Raw genomic sequence first — 18,665 nt, forward strand, 5'->3', positions numbered from 1 at the left:
CCATCTCTGCAGCACTCCACCAATCAAGCCTTTTTGGTAGAGTGGCCAGACGGAAGCCACTCCTCAGTAAAAGGCACATGACAGCCCGCTTGGAGTTTGTCAAAAGGCACCTAAAGGACTCAGACCATGAGAAACAAGATTCTCTGGTCTGATGAAACCAAGATTGAACACTTTGGCATGAATACCAAGTGTCACGTCTGGAGGAAACCAGGCACCGCTCATCACCTGGCCAATACCATCCCTACAGTGAAGCATGGTGGTGGCAGCATCATGCTGTGGGGATGTTTTTCAGCGGCAGGGACTGGGAGACTAGTCAGGATCGAGGGGAAGATGAACGGAGCAAAGTACAGAGAGATCCTTGATGAAAACCTGCTACAGAGCACTCAGGACCTCAGGCTGGGGCAAAGGTTCACCTTCCAACAGAACAACGACCCTAAGCACAAAGCCAAGACAATGCAGGAGTGGCTTCGGGACAAGTCTCTGATAGTCCTTGAGTGGCCCAGCCAGAGCCCGGACTTGAACCCGATCGAACATCTCTGGAGAGACCTGAACATAGCTGTGCAGCGACGCTCCCCATCCAACCTGACAGAGCTTGAGAGGATCTGCAGAGAAGAATGGGAGAAATTCCCCAAATACAGGTGTGCCAAGCTTGTAGCGTCATACCCAATAAGACTCGAGGCTGTAATCGCTGCCAAAGGTGCTTCAACAATGTACTGAGTAAAGGGTCTGAATACTTATGTAAATGTTATATTTCAGTAGATTTTTTAAATTTATAATTTTGCACACATTTCTAAAAACCTATTCTTGCTTTGTCATTATGGGGTATTTTGAGTAGATTGATGAGGGTAAAAAGAAAAACGTAATCCTTTTTAGAATAAGCCTGTAACGTAAAGAAAAGTGGAAAAAGTGAAGGGGTCTGAAAAAATAAATCATGTATGCACTCACTAACTGTAAGTCGCTCTGGATAAGAGCGTCTGCTAAATGACTAAAATGTAAATGTAAATGTAAATGTAAAATGTAAAAACGAATGCACTGTAGCTCATCCTAATATACATAATGTACTACTGTACATACCATTTTCAAACATTCTGACAAGTGGGGACATTTCGCTGGTCCCCACAAGAAAAAAAGGTATTTAAGGTTTCTGGGTTAGGGTTAGGGTTAGGGTTACAATTAGGGTTAGAATTAGGGTTAGGGTTAGGGGTTAAGGTTAGAGCTAAGGTTAAGTTAAGGGTTAGGGGTTAGGGAAAATAGGATTTTGAATGGGAAGCAATTGTTTGGTCCCCACAAGGATAGTAAAACAAAAGTGTGTGTGTGTGTGCGTGCGGACGTTTGTGTCTACTTTCCGTGCATACCTATGTGTGTATGTAGTTTCAGTGTGTGTATGTGTGTGACTGAGTGTTAGAGAGTGTGTATCCATCCTTTTGCTCCCAGTGGGTCCCAGACAGCTGGGAGACCTATTGTTCAGTGAGTAGTTTATGCATGGCGAGAGAAGAGAGAACGATGCAGAGCTAGGGCTGCTTTGTTAGGGATTTGCCTGGTTCCTATGCTCTGCACCGTTCTGCTCTGCTCCAGTGTGGCTGTTTGGCAGCACGCCCCTCTACAGCTCCAGCTACAGTGGATTACATAACGCTCAAGGCTCCGTGTCTCCCACTATCTGTTCTGGAGAGCATCCATTTCACAGGCCACAGGGTGGATTCAGCGCCACAGCTGCCTACTGCACTTACACACTGTAACTGTATGGGTAACTATGGGTATTGCCACTGTATGCCATGGAAGTCTATGGAAAGAACAGGTTGAAAGTACTGTATTTTGTCTGTCTGTCTGTCTGTCTGTCTGTCCCAGAGGTCTGCCTTGTGTTTATGGTTTATTATTAGGGAGCTTTTAACTCAATATACTTCCGTCCCCACGGCAACCAGGCCTTTTATTCCACTGTACTGTACATCACCATGGCAACTTAGATATTCAATTTCTTCTTCTTGCTTTGTTAAAAAATATCATGGAATACAGACAAACCAAGTAGTTCTGTTTGAAAACAATCACCAGATACAACTGCAGAATCTAAACATTTTCTAAAATACACACCAAACATACAGTGAACTTTATTGCATTACTGTAAGTAATATATATATAACACCTGAGTCTATCTCTCAAACAGCATCTCTCTACCTCTGAGGACGTTATATAAATTACTTTTTGCATGAATAAAATCCGGGGGTGAGGTTTCAGAAACAGACACAACTGTGCATGTTTCTCCTCACTTGAAACCCCATATGGGAGATACTGATATCTCTGATTTCCATACATGTGCATTGACGCCTAACACCAGTGTGTGTGTGTGTGTGTGTGTGTGTGTGTGTGTGTGTGTGTGTGTGTGTGTGTGTGTGTGTGTATGTAGTTTCAGTGTGTGGTGTATTGGGCTTGTGCGGCAGAGCATCATGGGGGTTCTATCGTCATGGACGGCAGAAAAGGATTCGAGACGGACGTCAGAGCGGGAAAACAATGTGAATCAAAAGTGATGAATATAGAGTGAATAAAGGAAAGGACAGTTATTCAACTGTGAAGACTCCCGTGTAGCTCAGTTGGTAGAGCATGGCATTTGCAACGCCAGGGTTGTGGGTTCAATTCCCAATCACTAACTGTAAGTTGCTCTGGATAAGAGCGTCTGCTAAATGACTTAAATGTAAGATGAACTGCGGAATTAAAAACTGCTAAATGAGGGAACTTGAGGATCAAATTGTATTTATAAAGCCCTTTTTACATCAGCAGATGTCACAAAGTGCTATACAGAAACCCAGCCTAAAACCCCAAACAGCAAGCAATGCAGATGTAGAAGCACGGATAAAACATCAGCAAGTGAAGTGAATGAAGATATTGCCATGGTTGAACACAATATTAAAGTGAGTGACAAAATGTCTGGAATTGTTGGAAAAATTGGACAGTTTGATGAAAGTATTGAGCAGTGGAGCACATATACAGAACGGTTTGAATGTTTTGTTCTTGCGAATTACATTGATGAGGACAAAATTGTGCCTATATTTGTTTGTGGAATGGGGTTCAAGATATTTAATTTACTACGCAGCCTACTGCAGCCAGACTGATCAGGTAATAAGACATATGGCCTCCTGTAGCTCAGTTGGTAGAGCATTGTGCTTGCAACGCCAGGGTTGTGGGTTTGTTTCCCATGGGGGGCCAGTATGAAAAATGTATGCACTCACTAACTGTAAGTCGCTCTGGATAAGAGCGTCTGCTAAATGACTAAAATGTAAAAAAAATATGGGGATATTGTGGAAATACTTAAAGGACACTTTTCACCAAAACCACTAGTTATTGCTGAAAGGTTTAGGTTCCACAGAATAAATCAGGAAGAGGGAAAATCACTGACAATGTTTGCTGCTGAGTTAAAGCGCTGTGAGTTTAATGATGTTCTAAATTACACCATTAGAGACAAACTTGTATGTGGGTTGCGGAGTGAAGCTGCACAAAAGAGTCTATTGACTGAAAGTAATCTGAGCTTGGCAAAGGCCATTGAAGTCTTCATTGCCATCTGGGAGAACCAGTTCTACTACCTGTTTGGTTTCCTCTTCCTGGTGTTCATCATCCTGGTGGTGTCATGCTCCCAGATTAGTATCGTCATGGTCTACTTCCAGCTCTGTGCAGAGGACTACCGATGGTGGTGGAGGGCCTTCCTGGTATCAGGGGGCTCAGCCTTCTACGTCCTTGTTTACGCCATTTTCAACTTTGTCAACAAGCTGGACATTGTGAAGTTTATCCCTTCCCTGTTGTACTTTGGTTACACAGCTCTCATGGTCCTGTCCTTCTGAGTTTGTTGATTTTTTTTTGCCACATTCTTTTTCATTTGTTAAATTGTATACTTTAAGTCCGGCAAACACTGACTTGTGTGTATAGAAGCAGGGAAGCGTGAGGTGGTGTTTGTGGAACAGTGCCCCCCATTGGCATGGAGCGAGAACAGCAACATGGCGCTGCCTGCAAACTCAACGATCTCTCTCCCTCCGTTATTGGATGTCCACAGAGACACAGAAAGATTTCTTCTGGGACAGTCAATGTTTCCTACTGTGTTTCACCGTGTACACACCATGGGCCAAAGCATGTCAAATGAAACAGTCTCTGTATGTTTTACTGTCTGCTTTTGGAGTTGGGCAAGCCTGGGTTGCCCAGGAGGACACAGAATTGCATTGGTTCAGAACTTCACTTTATCGTTTTAAAATCAGTTCCCTGTAAGATATTTTAGTCTGACTTCTTTCACTCTCTCTCTGTAAAGTTAGTTTATTTTCTTTATTCCAGAGACTTATGATCAGAGGATGGTTGGGAGGTCACACTTGTAATGGCGCTAATAAGTTGTTCTTTATTTGCTCAGAAATTATGCTGGGAAATGGAAATCTAACATTGGAACAGGCAAGGATATTAAAATATTCAGATATTTTTACAGCAGTGTTTCCCGATGTGACGATTTCAGCCACAACTAAAATCATAATCTCAATTTGTCTCTCACATTGAAGCAACAGATTGTCTAAAATGTATCTTAAAGCGACTGAATTTCAATGTGTAGAAGCATAAATTAATTTTATCTTTAAATACTATTTACATGAATGTATGAATGAATTAATACATGTGCTATGGAGGCCAATTTGGCTTAAGGTGGTTGAAATAGGAAATGTTATGGAATGAAAGTAAATGTTGATGAAAAGTAGTATTCCTCATCTTCAAATCACCTATATAATTTCTGGGCGTTACCTAGGAGAAACAACGTGTTTAAAATGGTTGGGCACATTGCCTAGTAATGCAATGTAAAGAGCTCCATGGTCCCACTGAACTATGCATTTTTTGGAAAAGGATGAGACTGCTCTTTGGTTTCATAAAGGTCATGTTAAATGTTTTGTTTTGAGTTTAGTGTCAGTGAGACACTGCTATTCTAATAGAAGTTATCTATCGGTTATCCCAGAGCATCAATGTCTTCTAGGATTGCCTTAGAAACAAGATTCTGTAATTGAGCATCTAAATGGAGTACAGTTGTTTCCCATAAACAACGAGCCAAGTCAGTGCTGTATAAGGTCGACAATGTGGTTTAGATTGTCGATAGGCTGACATATAGTACCTTTATGAACCTGTTGTATTGTCTGAATGGGCTGATTGTTCACTGGGTTTACTCTCTGTTACCCAGAGTTATAATTCTCCACGAGTGGTTCACATCGTCTTGTAGCTGTAGTTCCTCTGATTGTGGAGACTGAAATGTTGAAGATCCTGTATGTTAAAACACTGGCCCTACACAACAGAAAGTGGGGTGAAGGGGATTCAAAACATTAAAGACCGTTCTATCATGGGCATATTTTACTCACATTTACTTTATTCTATGGGCCAGTTCCTCAGACCCAGATTAAGCTTGGTCCTGGATTAAACATTCTCAATGGAGAATTGCCATTGAAAGGTAATTTTAGTCCAGGAATAGGTTTAATTTATTTAGGTCCAGGAAACTGGGTCTATAAGTTTGAGAGCCGACCTTTCAGGAACGCAACTTTTAGGTCGACATTATTACCCCACCAGTTTTTCCTTGATCAAGAGCATAGAATCCTACGTGTGGACAGGCCGTCTGGTGGAGGTCTTGCACAGCTGAGGGTGTTGGGATAGAGCTGCACTGGAAGAGAAAGGGAGGAGACCGGCGCTGAGGAGGGATTACTCCGTGTAATGTAGTGAACCACTGAATTAATCATACTTCTCCACTCTCCCTTTAACCTTTCTCACTTTGCCTCTTTCTGTCATTCTCTGTCCCTCTCACACATTCACCTCCACAGTCAGTATTGCATCAGTGTTTTTCTTCCCTCTGTAAAGCCTTGTTCAAACTGCAGGCGTTTTAATGCTCAAATCAATTTTGTTTTTCCAACAGCAAGTTACAAATGACCAAATCGGATTGGAAAAAAAACTAAACAAAACAAAAAAAAATGTATGCACTCACTAACTGTAAGTCGCTCTGGATAAGAGCGTCTGCTAAATGACTAAAATGTAAATGTAAATGTAAGTCAGTGTGTCCATGGAACTAGCTGCTAAAGAGGTTTAGCAGTTGAGTTCATCAGGAAAAGTGCAAAGAGTTGCAACTGAAAATCAGAGACAGGGAAATCAAGGCACATGCTTCTGCTTTGGCAAGGCGTGACATCAGGCTTCTTCTACATGCTGGTGTAAGGACATAGATTGCCGAGCCTGTGGTAAAAAGGGCCACATCGAGCTAGCCTGGAGCAACAAAAAGAGCTCAGAGAAAATGTCAAAGACTAAAACAAGAAAGGGACATTCCAACCAAAGAAAAAGAGACATGTTCACGCTGTTGAGCAAGAGAACACAGAGGTGTGTTATGCTATCAGACAAAAAGTCGAGGCTGACTTGGAAATTCTAGTCAAGAATAATAATATAATAATATGCCATTTAGCAGACGCTTTTATCCAAAGCGACTTACAGTCATGTGTGCATACATTTTTGTGTATGGGTGGTCCCGGGGATCGAACCCACTACCTTGGCGTTACAAGCGCCAAGAACAAAGTCCTGGAGCTGGTCAGCATGAGTGAATGGGCAACACCCATTGTACCAGTCCTTAAGAAGGATGGTGAAATCAAGATATGTGGAGACTTAAGTCACAGTTAACCCTGTGTTGTCAGCTGAGCAGTATCCGCTACCACACATCAACAACCTTTTTGCGGGTTTAGCTGTGGGTAGAAAATTCATCAAAATCGACCTCTGCCAAGCCCAATTGCAGATGCATGTGGATAAAAAGTCAAATGAGCTGCTGATTGTTGTGACAAACAAGGGGCTCATCAGGTACTGTCGTCTACCGTTAGGAATCACTAGTGTGCCATTTCTGTTCCAGAGGGCGATAGACCAGCTCTTGAGTGGATTGCCAGGAGTACAATACTACCTGAATGACATCCTCGTAACTGGAAAAGGTTAAGAGGACCATCTCCAGAACATTGATGCAACCTGATACAACATTTTGTAAGTACTCTGTTCAAGGTCAAGGCTATCTTGGACGCCCCAGCTATCTTGGACACAAACTACGTTCTTTCCTGGGGTTACTGAATTACTAAGGACGCTTTATCCAGAGCTTAGCAACGAAGCTGAAGCTGCTGCATCAGTTGCTATGTCAGTGCAAAACATGTAAATGGACAGAACAATTCGAGGAAGCATTTGTGAAAACCAAGGAAACACTACTGAAATCTGAGGCACTGACACACTTTGAACCGTCATTGCCCATCCAACTCACTTGTAATGCTAATGGTGTTGGAGCAGTCGTGTCCCATATTGAGCCTTCCAGTGAGGAGAAGCTGATCCCTTTCGCATTGAGGACATTGAACAAAACAGAAAGTAACTACGCACAGATAGAATGGGAAGCCCTAGGCATAATTTTCGGAGTGCATAAGTTTCACTAGTATCTGTATGGGAGGAAGTTCACCCTTCTTACAGATCATTGTCCGCTGACCAGCATCTTTGGACTGCATACTGAAATTCCGTCACTTGCTGCAATCAGAATGCAAAGGTGGGCTTTATTGTTGTCAGCACACACCTACGACATCAACTAGCGCAAGTCAGAACTGCACTGAAATGCAGATGGCCAGGTTACCACTTGTCATGCCCTGGCCTTGAGAGGCCGGTCGTCTTTAGTTGGTTTGGTCAGGGCGTGAGAATCTATGCTAGAAATTCTATGTTTATGTTCTAGGTATTGTATTTCTATGATTGGCCGGGTGTGATTCCCAATCAGAGACAGCTGTCGCTCGTTGTCTCTGATTGGGGATCATACTTAAGTAGCCTGTTTGCCTACCTTAGTTGTGGGATCTTGTTCCTGTATAGGCTTGTATGTGTATAGCTGGAGGACTTCACGTTACGTTGTTTCTTGTTTTGTGTTGTATGTTTATTTGGGTGAATAAACATGTACGCATACTACGCTGCACCTTGGTCTGACCCGTCTCTTAACGTCCTTGACAGAAGATCCCACCAAACGAGGACCAAGCAGCGTGGCCAGGAGCAGACATCCTGGAGATGGGCGGAGATCCTGAATGGTAAGGGATCTTGGACATGGAAGGAGATCCAGGCTGGGATGGATCGCCGTCCTTGGGAACAGACAGAGGAAGCTCGGGTTAGAGAGGAGCAACGGAAACACAGAAGGCGCCGGCCGAGGAGGAAGCCCGAGAGACAGCCCCAATATTTTTTTTTTTTGGGGGGGCTAAAAGGGTGGTCGGGGATCGATAGAGAAGAGCCCCGACCACTGCACTCGTGGGGGCTCAAGGAGGAGTCCTCACTGGAGGAGTAAAAAACTGGTACAGTCGGAGATCTCTAACGACAGTTCCCAGTCTGGTACACCTCATGCCTGCATCTCGCACCAAGCTAGTGGTGCGTGTCTCCAGTCCGGCCCGTACCTGCTCCCCGCACCAAACCAGTGGTGCGCGTATCCAGTCCGGTACGGCCCGTGCCAGCTCCTCGCACCAAATCAGTGGTGCCTGTCGCCAGCCCGGTATGCCCCATAACTGCTCCCCGCACACAAACCAATGGTGCACGTATCCAGCCCGGTACGCCCCGTTCCTGCTCCCCGTACCAAACCAGTGGTGCGCGTATCCAGTCCGGTACGGCCCGTGCCAGCTCCTCGCACCAAACCAGTGGTGCGTGTCGCCAGTCCGGTACGGCCCGTACCTGCTCCTCGCACCAAACCAGTGGTGCGTGTTCCCAGTCTGGCCCGGCCCGTTCCTGCTCCTCGCACCAGACCTGTGGTGCATGTCTCCAGTCCGGCCCAGCCCGTTCCTGCTCTTCGCACCAGACCTGTGGTGCGTGTCTCCAGTCTGGCCCGGCCTGTTCCTGCTCCTCGCACCAGACCAGTGGTGCGTGTCTCCAGCCCGGCCCGTTCCTGCTCCTCGCACCAGACCAGTGGTGCGTGTCCCCAGCCCGGTACGGTCCAGTCCAGGGTCAGAGCAGTCCGCTCCACCGGTGCCGAGTCCAGCTCCGGTCAGCTGCTCCACTCCAGTGCCAGAGCAGTCTGCTCCACCGGTGCCCAGTCCAGCTCCGGTCAGCTGCTTCACTCCAGTGCCAGAGCAGTCCGCTCCACCGGTGCCTAGTCTAGCTCCGGTCAGCTGCTTCACTCCAGTGCCAGAGCAGTCCGCTCCACCGGTGCCAGTCCAGCTCCGGTTAGCTGCTTCAGTCCAATGCCAGAGCAGTCCACTCCACCGGTGCTTAGTCCAGCCCCGGTCAGCTGCTCCAGTCCAGAGCCAGAGCAGTCCGCTCCACCGGGATCCAGTTCAGCTCCGGGCAACGGCTCCACTCCAGTGCCAGAGCAGTCCGCTCCACCGGTGCCCGGTCCAGGTCCGGTCGTCTACTGTCCCACACCAGGGTCCAGACAGGATTTGGTGCATCGCGGGACGACTGCAGAGCTGGAACCAGATGTCGGTCCCTCTCCAGTGTCGAGGGCTCCCACACCAGGGTCCAGACAGGACTTGGTGCATCATGGGAGGACTGCCGAGCCGGAACCAGACGTCGGCCCCTCTCCAGGGTCGAGGGCTCCCACACCAGGGTCCAGACAGGGCTTGGTGCATCGTGGGAGGACGGAGAGGGGAAGCATCGCGCCGGGGTCCAGACCGGACCAGGTGTGCAACGGGGAGCCAGAAAAGGAGAGGACAGTAAGGGTGACGCCGGAGCCGGAGCCACCACCGAGGCTAAATGCCCACCCGGACCCTCCCCTAATGAGTCAGTTTTGCGGCCGGAGTCCGCACCTTTGGGGGGGGGGGGGTACTGTCATGCCCTGACATAGAGATCTCTAGTTGGTTTGTTCAGGGTGTGAAATTCTAGGTGTAGATCTATGTTATCTATGTCTATGTTGGCCGGGTGTGGTTCCCAATCAGAGGCAGCTGTCGATCGTTGTCTCTGATTGGGGATCATACTTAGGTAGCCATTTTTCCTACCTATGTTGTGGGATCTTGTTTCAGTTTGGCTTGTTGGATGTTTAGCCTTTTGAACTTCACGTTACGTTGCTTTTGTCTGTGTTTAATATAATAAACGACAATGTACGCATACCACGCTGCACCTTGGTCCAATCATTTATACGACGAACGTGACACTTACTTACAAGCCCTTAACCAACAATGCAGTTTTAAGAAAAAATAGTTCAGAAAATATTTACTAAATTAACTAAATTAAAAAACAAAAAAAGTAAAATAACAATAATGAGGCTATATACAGGGGGTACCGGTACTGAGTCAATGTGCGGGGGTACAGGTTAGTCGAGGTAATTTGTACATGTAGGGGTAAAGCGACTATACATAGATAATTAACAGCGAGTAGCAGCAGTGTAAAATCAAAGGGGGGGGGGTCAATGCAAATAGTCTGGGTGGCCATTTGATTAATTGTTCAGCAGTCTTATGGCTTGGGGATAGAAGCTGTTAAGGAGCCTTTTGGACCTAGACTTGGCGCTCCGGTACAGCTTGCCGTGTTGTAGCAGAGAAAGTCTATGACTAGGGTGACTGGAGTCTTTGACTGACTGGGCCTTCCTCTGACTAATTACAACCTATATCAGCTAGATGCAGGCAAGAGTGTGCAAGGCATGAGCCTTGTGCGCTGCGCTTATAATTTGAAGAAATTATAGTTTATCAACATTTTAAGCTAAATGTTCTGTGATGAGCCTCATTGGTAAAAAAAACAATGGAATGTAGCCTAGGCCTACTGGTTGTATGAATTTGGGATTTCTTTCTCGCACAGAAGACAAGCTGACCAATAGAATAAGTAAATGTTTTTGCTATGGGAGATAGTAGATTGACATAGGCTAGGGATTTCGCTGTTCGTTACTCATCTTGTTGGCTGAGGAAAAGTAAATGTGGACAGTTATTCTAACATAGGCGGTGCGTGGGTTTCAAGTTTGGGCAAGCAAATTTTCACCATAAAAATGCATCTTTATGATAAAGCATTCCATGCATCTTCGCATTTGCAGACTTATCTAAGATAGCCTACTATTCCTAATGTGATGATTAGATTGGATAGTCATAATTTAGGCTAATAATATAACTGAAACACTGTTCTCAAAAAATGCAGCGCGTAGTGGTGTAGAGTAGGCCTTGGTTAAAGGCTATATCAGATAGCCTACATTTATTTTTTGCACAGGAAAATGTTGGCCTTTCATAAACTCATTTCATGCTATTCTACTTAAGCAATAAGGCACGAGGGGGTGTGGTATATGGCCAATATACCACAGCTAAGGGCTGTTCTTAGGCACAATGCAATGCGGAGTGCCTGGACACAGCCCTTAGCCGTGGTATATTGGCCATATACCACAAACCCCTGAGGTGTCTTATTGCTATTATAAACTGGTTAGCAACGTAATTAGAGCAGTAAAATATGTTTTGTCATACCCGTGGTATATGGTCTGATATACCACGGCTGTCAGGCCAGCTCTAGGAAGAGGCCAGCTCTAGGAAGAGTCTTGGTGGTTCCAAACGTCTTCCATTTAAGAATGATGGAGGGCACTGTATTCTTGGGGACCTTCAATGCGGCAGAAATGTTTTGGTACCCTTCCCCAGATCTGTGCCTTGACACAATCCTGTCTCTGAGCTCTACAGACAATTCCTTCGACCTGACATGCACTGTTAACTGTGGGACTGTAGTATCTGAACATTTATAGCTTTGGCTGAGGTTTTCATATTGTTGGTTAAATGAACTCTACTTTGTTTTGCTGAAACATCTGGAAAGTATTCCTATAGGGGCCCCCTAAAACAGTGGGGATTGGGATATGTGGAGGCCAGGGATTGGTCTATTCAAAACACGCCATCTTATGTTACATAGGATATATACCATGTTTGAACAAAGGGACGAGGAGAGTGATCATATTTGAGATTGGGTTTGTTGCTCTCCAGATTCTGCAGAAGTCTGTAAATTGATGCTGAAATATTGGATATAATAAACCATTATAATCAAGTACAGTGTCAGCGGATTTCTTATCAACACATCACAGCATCGTTGTTCGGCCACCACAGAAATTGGCGACAAGGATTTTGGGACGTGTTGCGTCTGTTTCAGCATTACATCATGGGCTCCGAGCTGACTCTCGCTCCCGAGTCCGGCAGATAAGGGTGAGCTTTCTCACAACTTTGGGCGCTGGTCAGTTCGTGTGACTGTGTGTGCGTTGGGGGGACGCACCGTGAACAACCTGTGTGCTGTTATTGCTGTGTGATGAGATTCCGTTCTAAATTTGTTTGCGTTGGAAACAACGCAAACAGGGGGGAGTGTCTATATAATAAAGGATCAAAGGAAAAAAGGAATTGATAACACTGGGCCCAGGGAAATTTGGCTTGAATAAAACTAAAGGAAAAAGGAATAAAATAAAGGAATAAGACAAGGAACTAAGGAAAAATGTATACCAATTAGGACGTCGCTGATCTACGGAAGCCCTCAAATGAGGCTATCATTAGATGGGCCACAAATCCTGGGAAGTCACTAGGTGAATTTTCGGGTCAGTTCCAAGGGACTGTGAGTTTGTAGAATATACATTCAATTGTATGTTACCTCTCGGTATATAGTTGACGAGGTATATGTCCGAAGTAGCCTCTCATTGAATATCTGCAACTCAAGGTAGCACAAATTTAGGAAGGAAAATAAGGAATAGGAGCGACGGAAGCATGCTTTTGGAATTGTATGAATGGATGCATTCTTGTTGATTGAATAGTTTTCATGTGTGTGTGAGAGAAAGAGAGTGTGTGTGTACGCAAATAAAGATGTCTCTGCTGTTTTTGAGCTGTGTGGATTGTGCAGAGAGTTATATGCTCGATTCATGCTATGGTAAGATTTGATGATACATATATATATATATATATATATATATATATATATATATATATATATATATATATATATATATATATATATGTTGTGGTTGAGAACAGGGGTTTTAGTTTTTGTAAGGAAATCTATTAATTACGGTTAAAACCTTATGAGTCTCCATTTGAGAGAACGTTTTCAAATTTGTTAAAATCTATGAGCCCCCGGGAGGACGTTATGATTGTATAGAGAGGATTTGTAATGGATAAGAAAATAACTATAAATCTGCAGATTGGAGTAGAATGGGTGAAGAAAGAGGAGAGAGAAAATAGACTAAAGTTAAGTTAAGTAACTTCGAAGTAGGATTTGTGTTCTATGTTTTGTGTTGGTTTGTGCGTTTTGCTCAGTGTTACTGTTGTCTGTGTGGTAAATGTGGTTTGTTGGAAAGAACGGAGAGACAGCTGGTCTGTCTGCTGTTTGACTTAGAGAAAAGTTACTTGCAGGAGCGCTCCTCTCACCCTGAAGTCGCACTAATAAATGAACTGCGCATGTGTGGTAAGATTGCCACTAATCAATAATTTGGTAGAGATTTTTTTTTTTTTAATTAGTTTAAAATAATAATAATAATTTAAAAAAAAATCACAATAAAGGAATATAAAAGAGTTGTTACAATGCGGAAAAAGGACATCAAAACTATGAAAGTAATTACTCCTGTTGATGTAGTTCAAAATAGTAACCCTTTAGTTAATGGTATTGCAAGGTTATCTGGAAAATGGCATAAACGTTGGCCTGACATTGAACAACCATGGCCAGTGGAAGGGACTCTTAACCCAAACGTAATTAAAATAATGCAAGTGCTTGTGTCCACATATAAGGCAGATCAAAAGAAGGGGAAAGAAGGGGAAAAAAGGGGAACAACGTAAAGAAAAGAGACAAAGAGAGCTGGGTGTTCTTAAGTTGTTTGAAAATGAGGGGAAAAAAATGATAAAAGATACAAAAGATAAAAGAGACAGAGGTATAGAGAAAATGGCATATAAAAATCAGAAAACTACAATACCCATACTGGTATCGGAACATACACCTATTGCATTGTTGGGAAGAGATGCATTGTGTAGATTGAATTGTACAATAAAATGTACGCCAGACGGCTATCTGGTAGAAGTGCCAAAAGAAACGGTTACCTTTGAGAGCTATGGTTAAAGATACTGGGAATGGTCAACTCCATAGCAATCTTTCCTGGACACAGGAAGGCCTTGTAGCATTTGAAACGATCAAACAGAGGTTACAAGAGGCACCGGCACTCACACTACCAGACTACTCTAAGAATTTCTTGCTATATGTGTCTACTTCTACTGGAGGTAAATATGCTTGTGCAGTTCTCTGTCAGCCAACAGGTACAGGGACGAATCCTCAACCTATTTCCTACTACTCTACTGCCTATTCAGAAATAGAACTAGGGCTACCACTGTGCTACAGAGCAATGGTGGGAGTATATTTAATGTATGACAAAGCATCATCTGTTACGATGGGTTACCCAGTAACAATTCTTACCCATCATAGTCTCAGAAATCTTCTGAACTATGGAAAATATACATTGACTATGCCTAGGCTCAGAGACTATCATAGGCTCTTAGAGCAAGAAGATGTCACCCTAGTGAGGTGTGATACAGTGAATCCAGCCGAGAATTTGCCAACTTCAGAGGATGGTGAGCCACATGATTGTGTTCAAGAAGCAGAGAAATACTCGAGGCTTAGATCAGATTTGCAAGCCCTTCCATTATGTGAGGCAGACCTGGAGTATTGGACTGATGGGTCTTGTTATCGTGTGGGAGATACATTGTGTGCTGGCTATGCAGTAGTTAAAACCCAAGGAATTGGATTTGTTGGTGAAAAGGCTGAAGTAATACCACAGCCTGCTTCCGCAAAACTTGCTGAACTTGTGGGGCTAACAGAAGTGTGTTTGTTAGCAGAAGGAAAGCGAGTGACGATATATACTGATTCTGCATATGCACATAGTGTATGTCATTTGTTTGGAGCAGTGTGGAAAGGTCGAGGGTTTAAGAAAATGGATGGTTCTCCGATACAACATCATGCGCAAATAATGAAACTGTTGCATGCTATGATGAAGCCTAAAGAGATAGCGATAGCTAAGTGTGCAGCTCAAAAAACAGATGTGTCAAAAGTCACACAAGGGAACAAAGCTGCTGATGAAGCTGCAAAAGCCGTCACAGGAGCGGACAAATTGGGTAAGGTTTTTCTGGTCACTCATGGAGTGGACTTGGAAGACAAAATTACGCTTAAGGATGTGATTTTGATGCAGGAAGCTGCTTCTACGATTGACAAACAGTTATGGCTAGACCGAGGTGCCGTCAAAGATGCGATGGGTCTTTGGAGAAACCATGAGGGGTTGATAGTAGCGCCTCTAGACCTATTAGGTCTGATGATTCAGGAAGCACATGGGTTAGTTAATGTTGCAAGGGGGGAGGTTAGGAGAAAGATCACAAAGGAGTATGGTTTTTGGGCACCATATTTGCTTGAAAAGGTTGACTATAGTGGGGAAAAAAAGTATTTAGTCAGCCACCAATTGTGCATGTTCTCCCACTTAAAAAGATGAGAGAGGCCTGTAATTTTCATCATAGGTACACATGAACTATGACAGACAAATTGATGAAAAAAAATCCTGAAAATCACATTGTAGGATTTTTTATGAATTTATTTGCAAATTATGGTGGAAAATAAGTATTTGGTCATCTACAAACAAGCAAGATTTATGGCTCTCACAGACCTGTAACTTCTTCTTTAAGAGGCTCCTCTGTCCTCCACTCGTTACCTGTATTAATGGCACCTGTTTGAACTTGTTATCAGTATAAAAGACACCTGTCCACAACCTCAAACAGTCACACTCCAAACTCCACTATGGCCAAGACCAAAGAGCTGTCAAAGGACACCAGAAACAAAATTGTAGACCTGCACCAGGCTGGGAAGACTGAATCTGCAATAGGTAAGCAGCTTGGTTTGAAGAAATCAACTGTGGGAGCAATTATGAGGAAATGGAAGACATACAAGACCACTGATAATCTCCCTCGATCTGGGGCTCCACGCAAGATCTCACCCCGTGGGGTCAAAATGATCACAAGAACGGTGAGCAAAAATCCCAGAACCACACGGGGGGGACCTAGTGAATGAACTGCAGAGAGCTGGGACCAAAGTAACAAAGCCTACCATCAGTAACACACTACGCCGCCAGGGACTCAAATCCTGCAGTGCCAGACATGTCCCCCTGCTTAAGCCAGTACATGTCCAGGCCCGTCTGAAGTTTGATAGAGTGCATTTGGATGATCCAGAAGAGGATTGGGAGAATGTCATATGGTCAGATGAAACCAAAATATAACTTTTTGGTAAAAACTCAACTCGTCGTGTTTGGAGGACAAAGAATGCTGAGTTGCATCCAAAGAACACCATACCTACTGTGAAGCATGGGGGTGGAAACATCATGCTTTGGGGCTGTTTTTCTGCAAAGGGACCAGGGACGACTGATCCGTGTAAAGGAAAGAATGAATGGGGCCATGTATCGTGAGATTTTGAGTGAAAACCTCCTTCCATCAGCAAGGGCATTGAAGATGAAACGTGGCTGGGTCTTTCAGCATGACAATGATCCCAAACACACCGCCCGGGCAACGAATGAGTGGCTTCGTAAGAAGCATTTCAAGGTCCTGGAGTGGCCTAGCCAGTCTCCAGATCTCAACCCCATAGAAAATCTTTGGAGGGAGTTGAAAGTCCGTGTTGCCCAGCGACAGCCCCAAAACATCACTGCTCTAGAGGAGATCTGCATGGAGGAATGGGCCAAAATACCAGCAACAGTGTGTGAAAACCTTGTGAAGTCTTACAGAAAACGTTTGACCTGTGTCATTGCCAACAAAGGGTATATAACAAAGTATTGAGAAACGTTTGTTATTGACCAAATACTTATTTTCCACCATAATTTGCAAATAAATTCATTAAAAATCCTACAATGTGATTTTCTGGATTTTTTTTTCTCATTTTGTCTGTCATAGTTGACGTGTACCTATGATGAAAATTACAGGCCTCTCTCATCTTTTTAAGTGGGAGAACTTGCACAATTGGTGGCTGACTAAATACTTTTTTTCCCCACTGTATGTCATAGGCAGGTGCACAATCTGTCTGAAAAATAATGTTCGCAGAGGTGTGACTGTTCTTCCTGGTTACATTCCAACACCGAGAGGTCCTATGCGTGAGTTGGTTATCGACTTTGTTGATATGATAAAACCAATTGAAGGGAAAATATATATGCTGGTGGTTGTGGATAGATTTTCACGCGAAGTTGCCAAGTTTTTGTGTAAAGAAGTCATAAGTGTCAAGGTCGAGGTAAGGAGTAGACCAAGGCGCAGCGTGATGAACAAACATGACTTTAATTAGTTAAAGCGTCAAAATACAAAACAAAACACGACTCGTGACGTCCACGGTATCAATGACCGAACACGGAACAAAAACCCACAACCACAAAGGGAAAACATACAGTTTAAATATGGCTCCCAATCAGAGACAACCAGCCAACAGCTGACACTCGTTGCCTCTGATTGGGAGTCACTCAGGCAAACATAGAATACAACAAACTAGAATGAACACCAACATAGAAATACACACATAGAAATGAACACACCCTGGCTCAACATAATGAGTCCCAGAGCCAGGGTGTGACAGTACTCCCTAAAGGCGCGGACTGCGACCGCGCCTCAACTAAACAAACCAGGGGAGGGCTGGGCGGGCATACCTCCTCGGCGGCGGTTCTGGCTCCGGCCTTAACCACCACCCTCCAATACACCCCCATAGTGCCCCTGGTCCAGTCTGGCCCTGCCCGGCTGGAGCAGGACTGGACTTAACAGGAGCGATCCTTACCAGGCTGTCGACTCGCACCCCCTGGCTTGGTGCGTGGAGGAGGAAACGGGCCTTACCAGGCTGACGACTCGCACCCCTGGCTTTGTGCGTGGAGGAGGAACGGGCCTTACCAGGCTGGACGACTCGCACCCCTGGCTTAGTGCGTGGAAGAGGGACGGGCCTTACCAGGCTGACGACTCGCACCCCTGGCTTGGTGCGTGGAAGAGGGACGGGCCTTACCAGGCTGACTTCTCGCACCCCTGGCTTAGTGCGAGTGGCAGGAACAGGCCGGACCGGGCTGGCGACGCGCACCGTAGGTTTGGTGCGAAGTGGCAGGAACAGGCCGGGTCGGGCTGGCGACGCGCACCGTAGACTTGGTGCGGGTGGCAGGAACAGGCCGGACCGGGCTGGCGACGCGCACCGTAGGTTTGGTGCGAGTGGCAGGAACAGGCCGGGTCGGGCTGGCGACGCGCACCGTAGACTTGGTGCGGGTGGCAGGAACAGGCCGGACCGGGCTGGCGACGCGCACCGTAGGTTTGGTGCGAGTGGCAGGAACAGGCCGGGTCGGGCTGGCGACGCGCACCGTAGACTTGGTGCGGGTGGCAGGAACAGGCCGGACCGGGCTGGCGACGCGCACCGTAGGTTTAGTGCGTGGAGCAGGGACAGGCCGGGCTGGGCTGTCGACGCACACCGTAGGCTTGGTGCGTGGAGCAGGGACAGGCCGGGCTGGGCTGTCGACGCACACCGTAGGCTTGGTGCGTGGAGCAGGGACAGGCCGGACTGGGCTGGCGACGCACACCGTAGGCTTGGTGCGTGGAGCAGGGACAGGCCGGACTGGGCTGGCGACGCACACCGTAGGCTTGGTGCGTGGAGCAGGGACAGGCCGAACCGGGCTGTGGAGACGGATAGGAGGCCTGGAGTGAAGAGCGGCCACCACCCGTCCTGGCTGAATGCCTACCCTCACACACTCTGTGTGAGGCATC

General features: G+C 45.5%; 1 protein-coding gene across 1 annotated transcript; it reads left to right on the plus strand.

Annotated features, from left to right (window-relative positions):
* The first annotated feature begins 3,386 nt into the window (after positions 1-3,386).
* Positions 3,387-3,824, plus strand: LOC121547032 (transmembrane 9 superfamily member 4-like). The gene has a single exon (XM_041858129.1). It carries the CDS (start codon positions 3,387-3,389, stop codon positions 3,822-3,824), a length of 438 nt encoding a protein of 145 aa, XP_041714063.1.
* Positions 3,825-18,665: the final 14,841 nt, after the last annotated feature.

The sequence above is a fragment of the Coregonus clupeaformis genome, chromosome 31 (assembly GCF_020615455.1).
Source record: "Coregonus clupeaformis isolate EN_2021a chromosome 31, ASM2061545v1, whole genome shotgun sequence".
NCBI classification, from domain to species: Eukaryota; Metazoa; Chordata; class Actinopteri; order Salmoniformes; family Salmonidae; genus Coregonus; species Coregonus clupeaformis.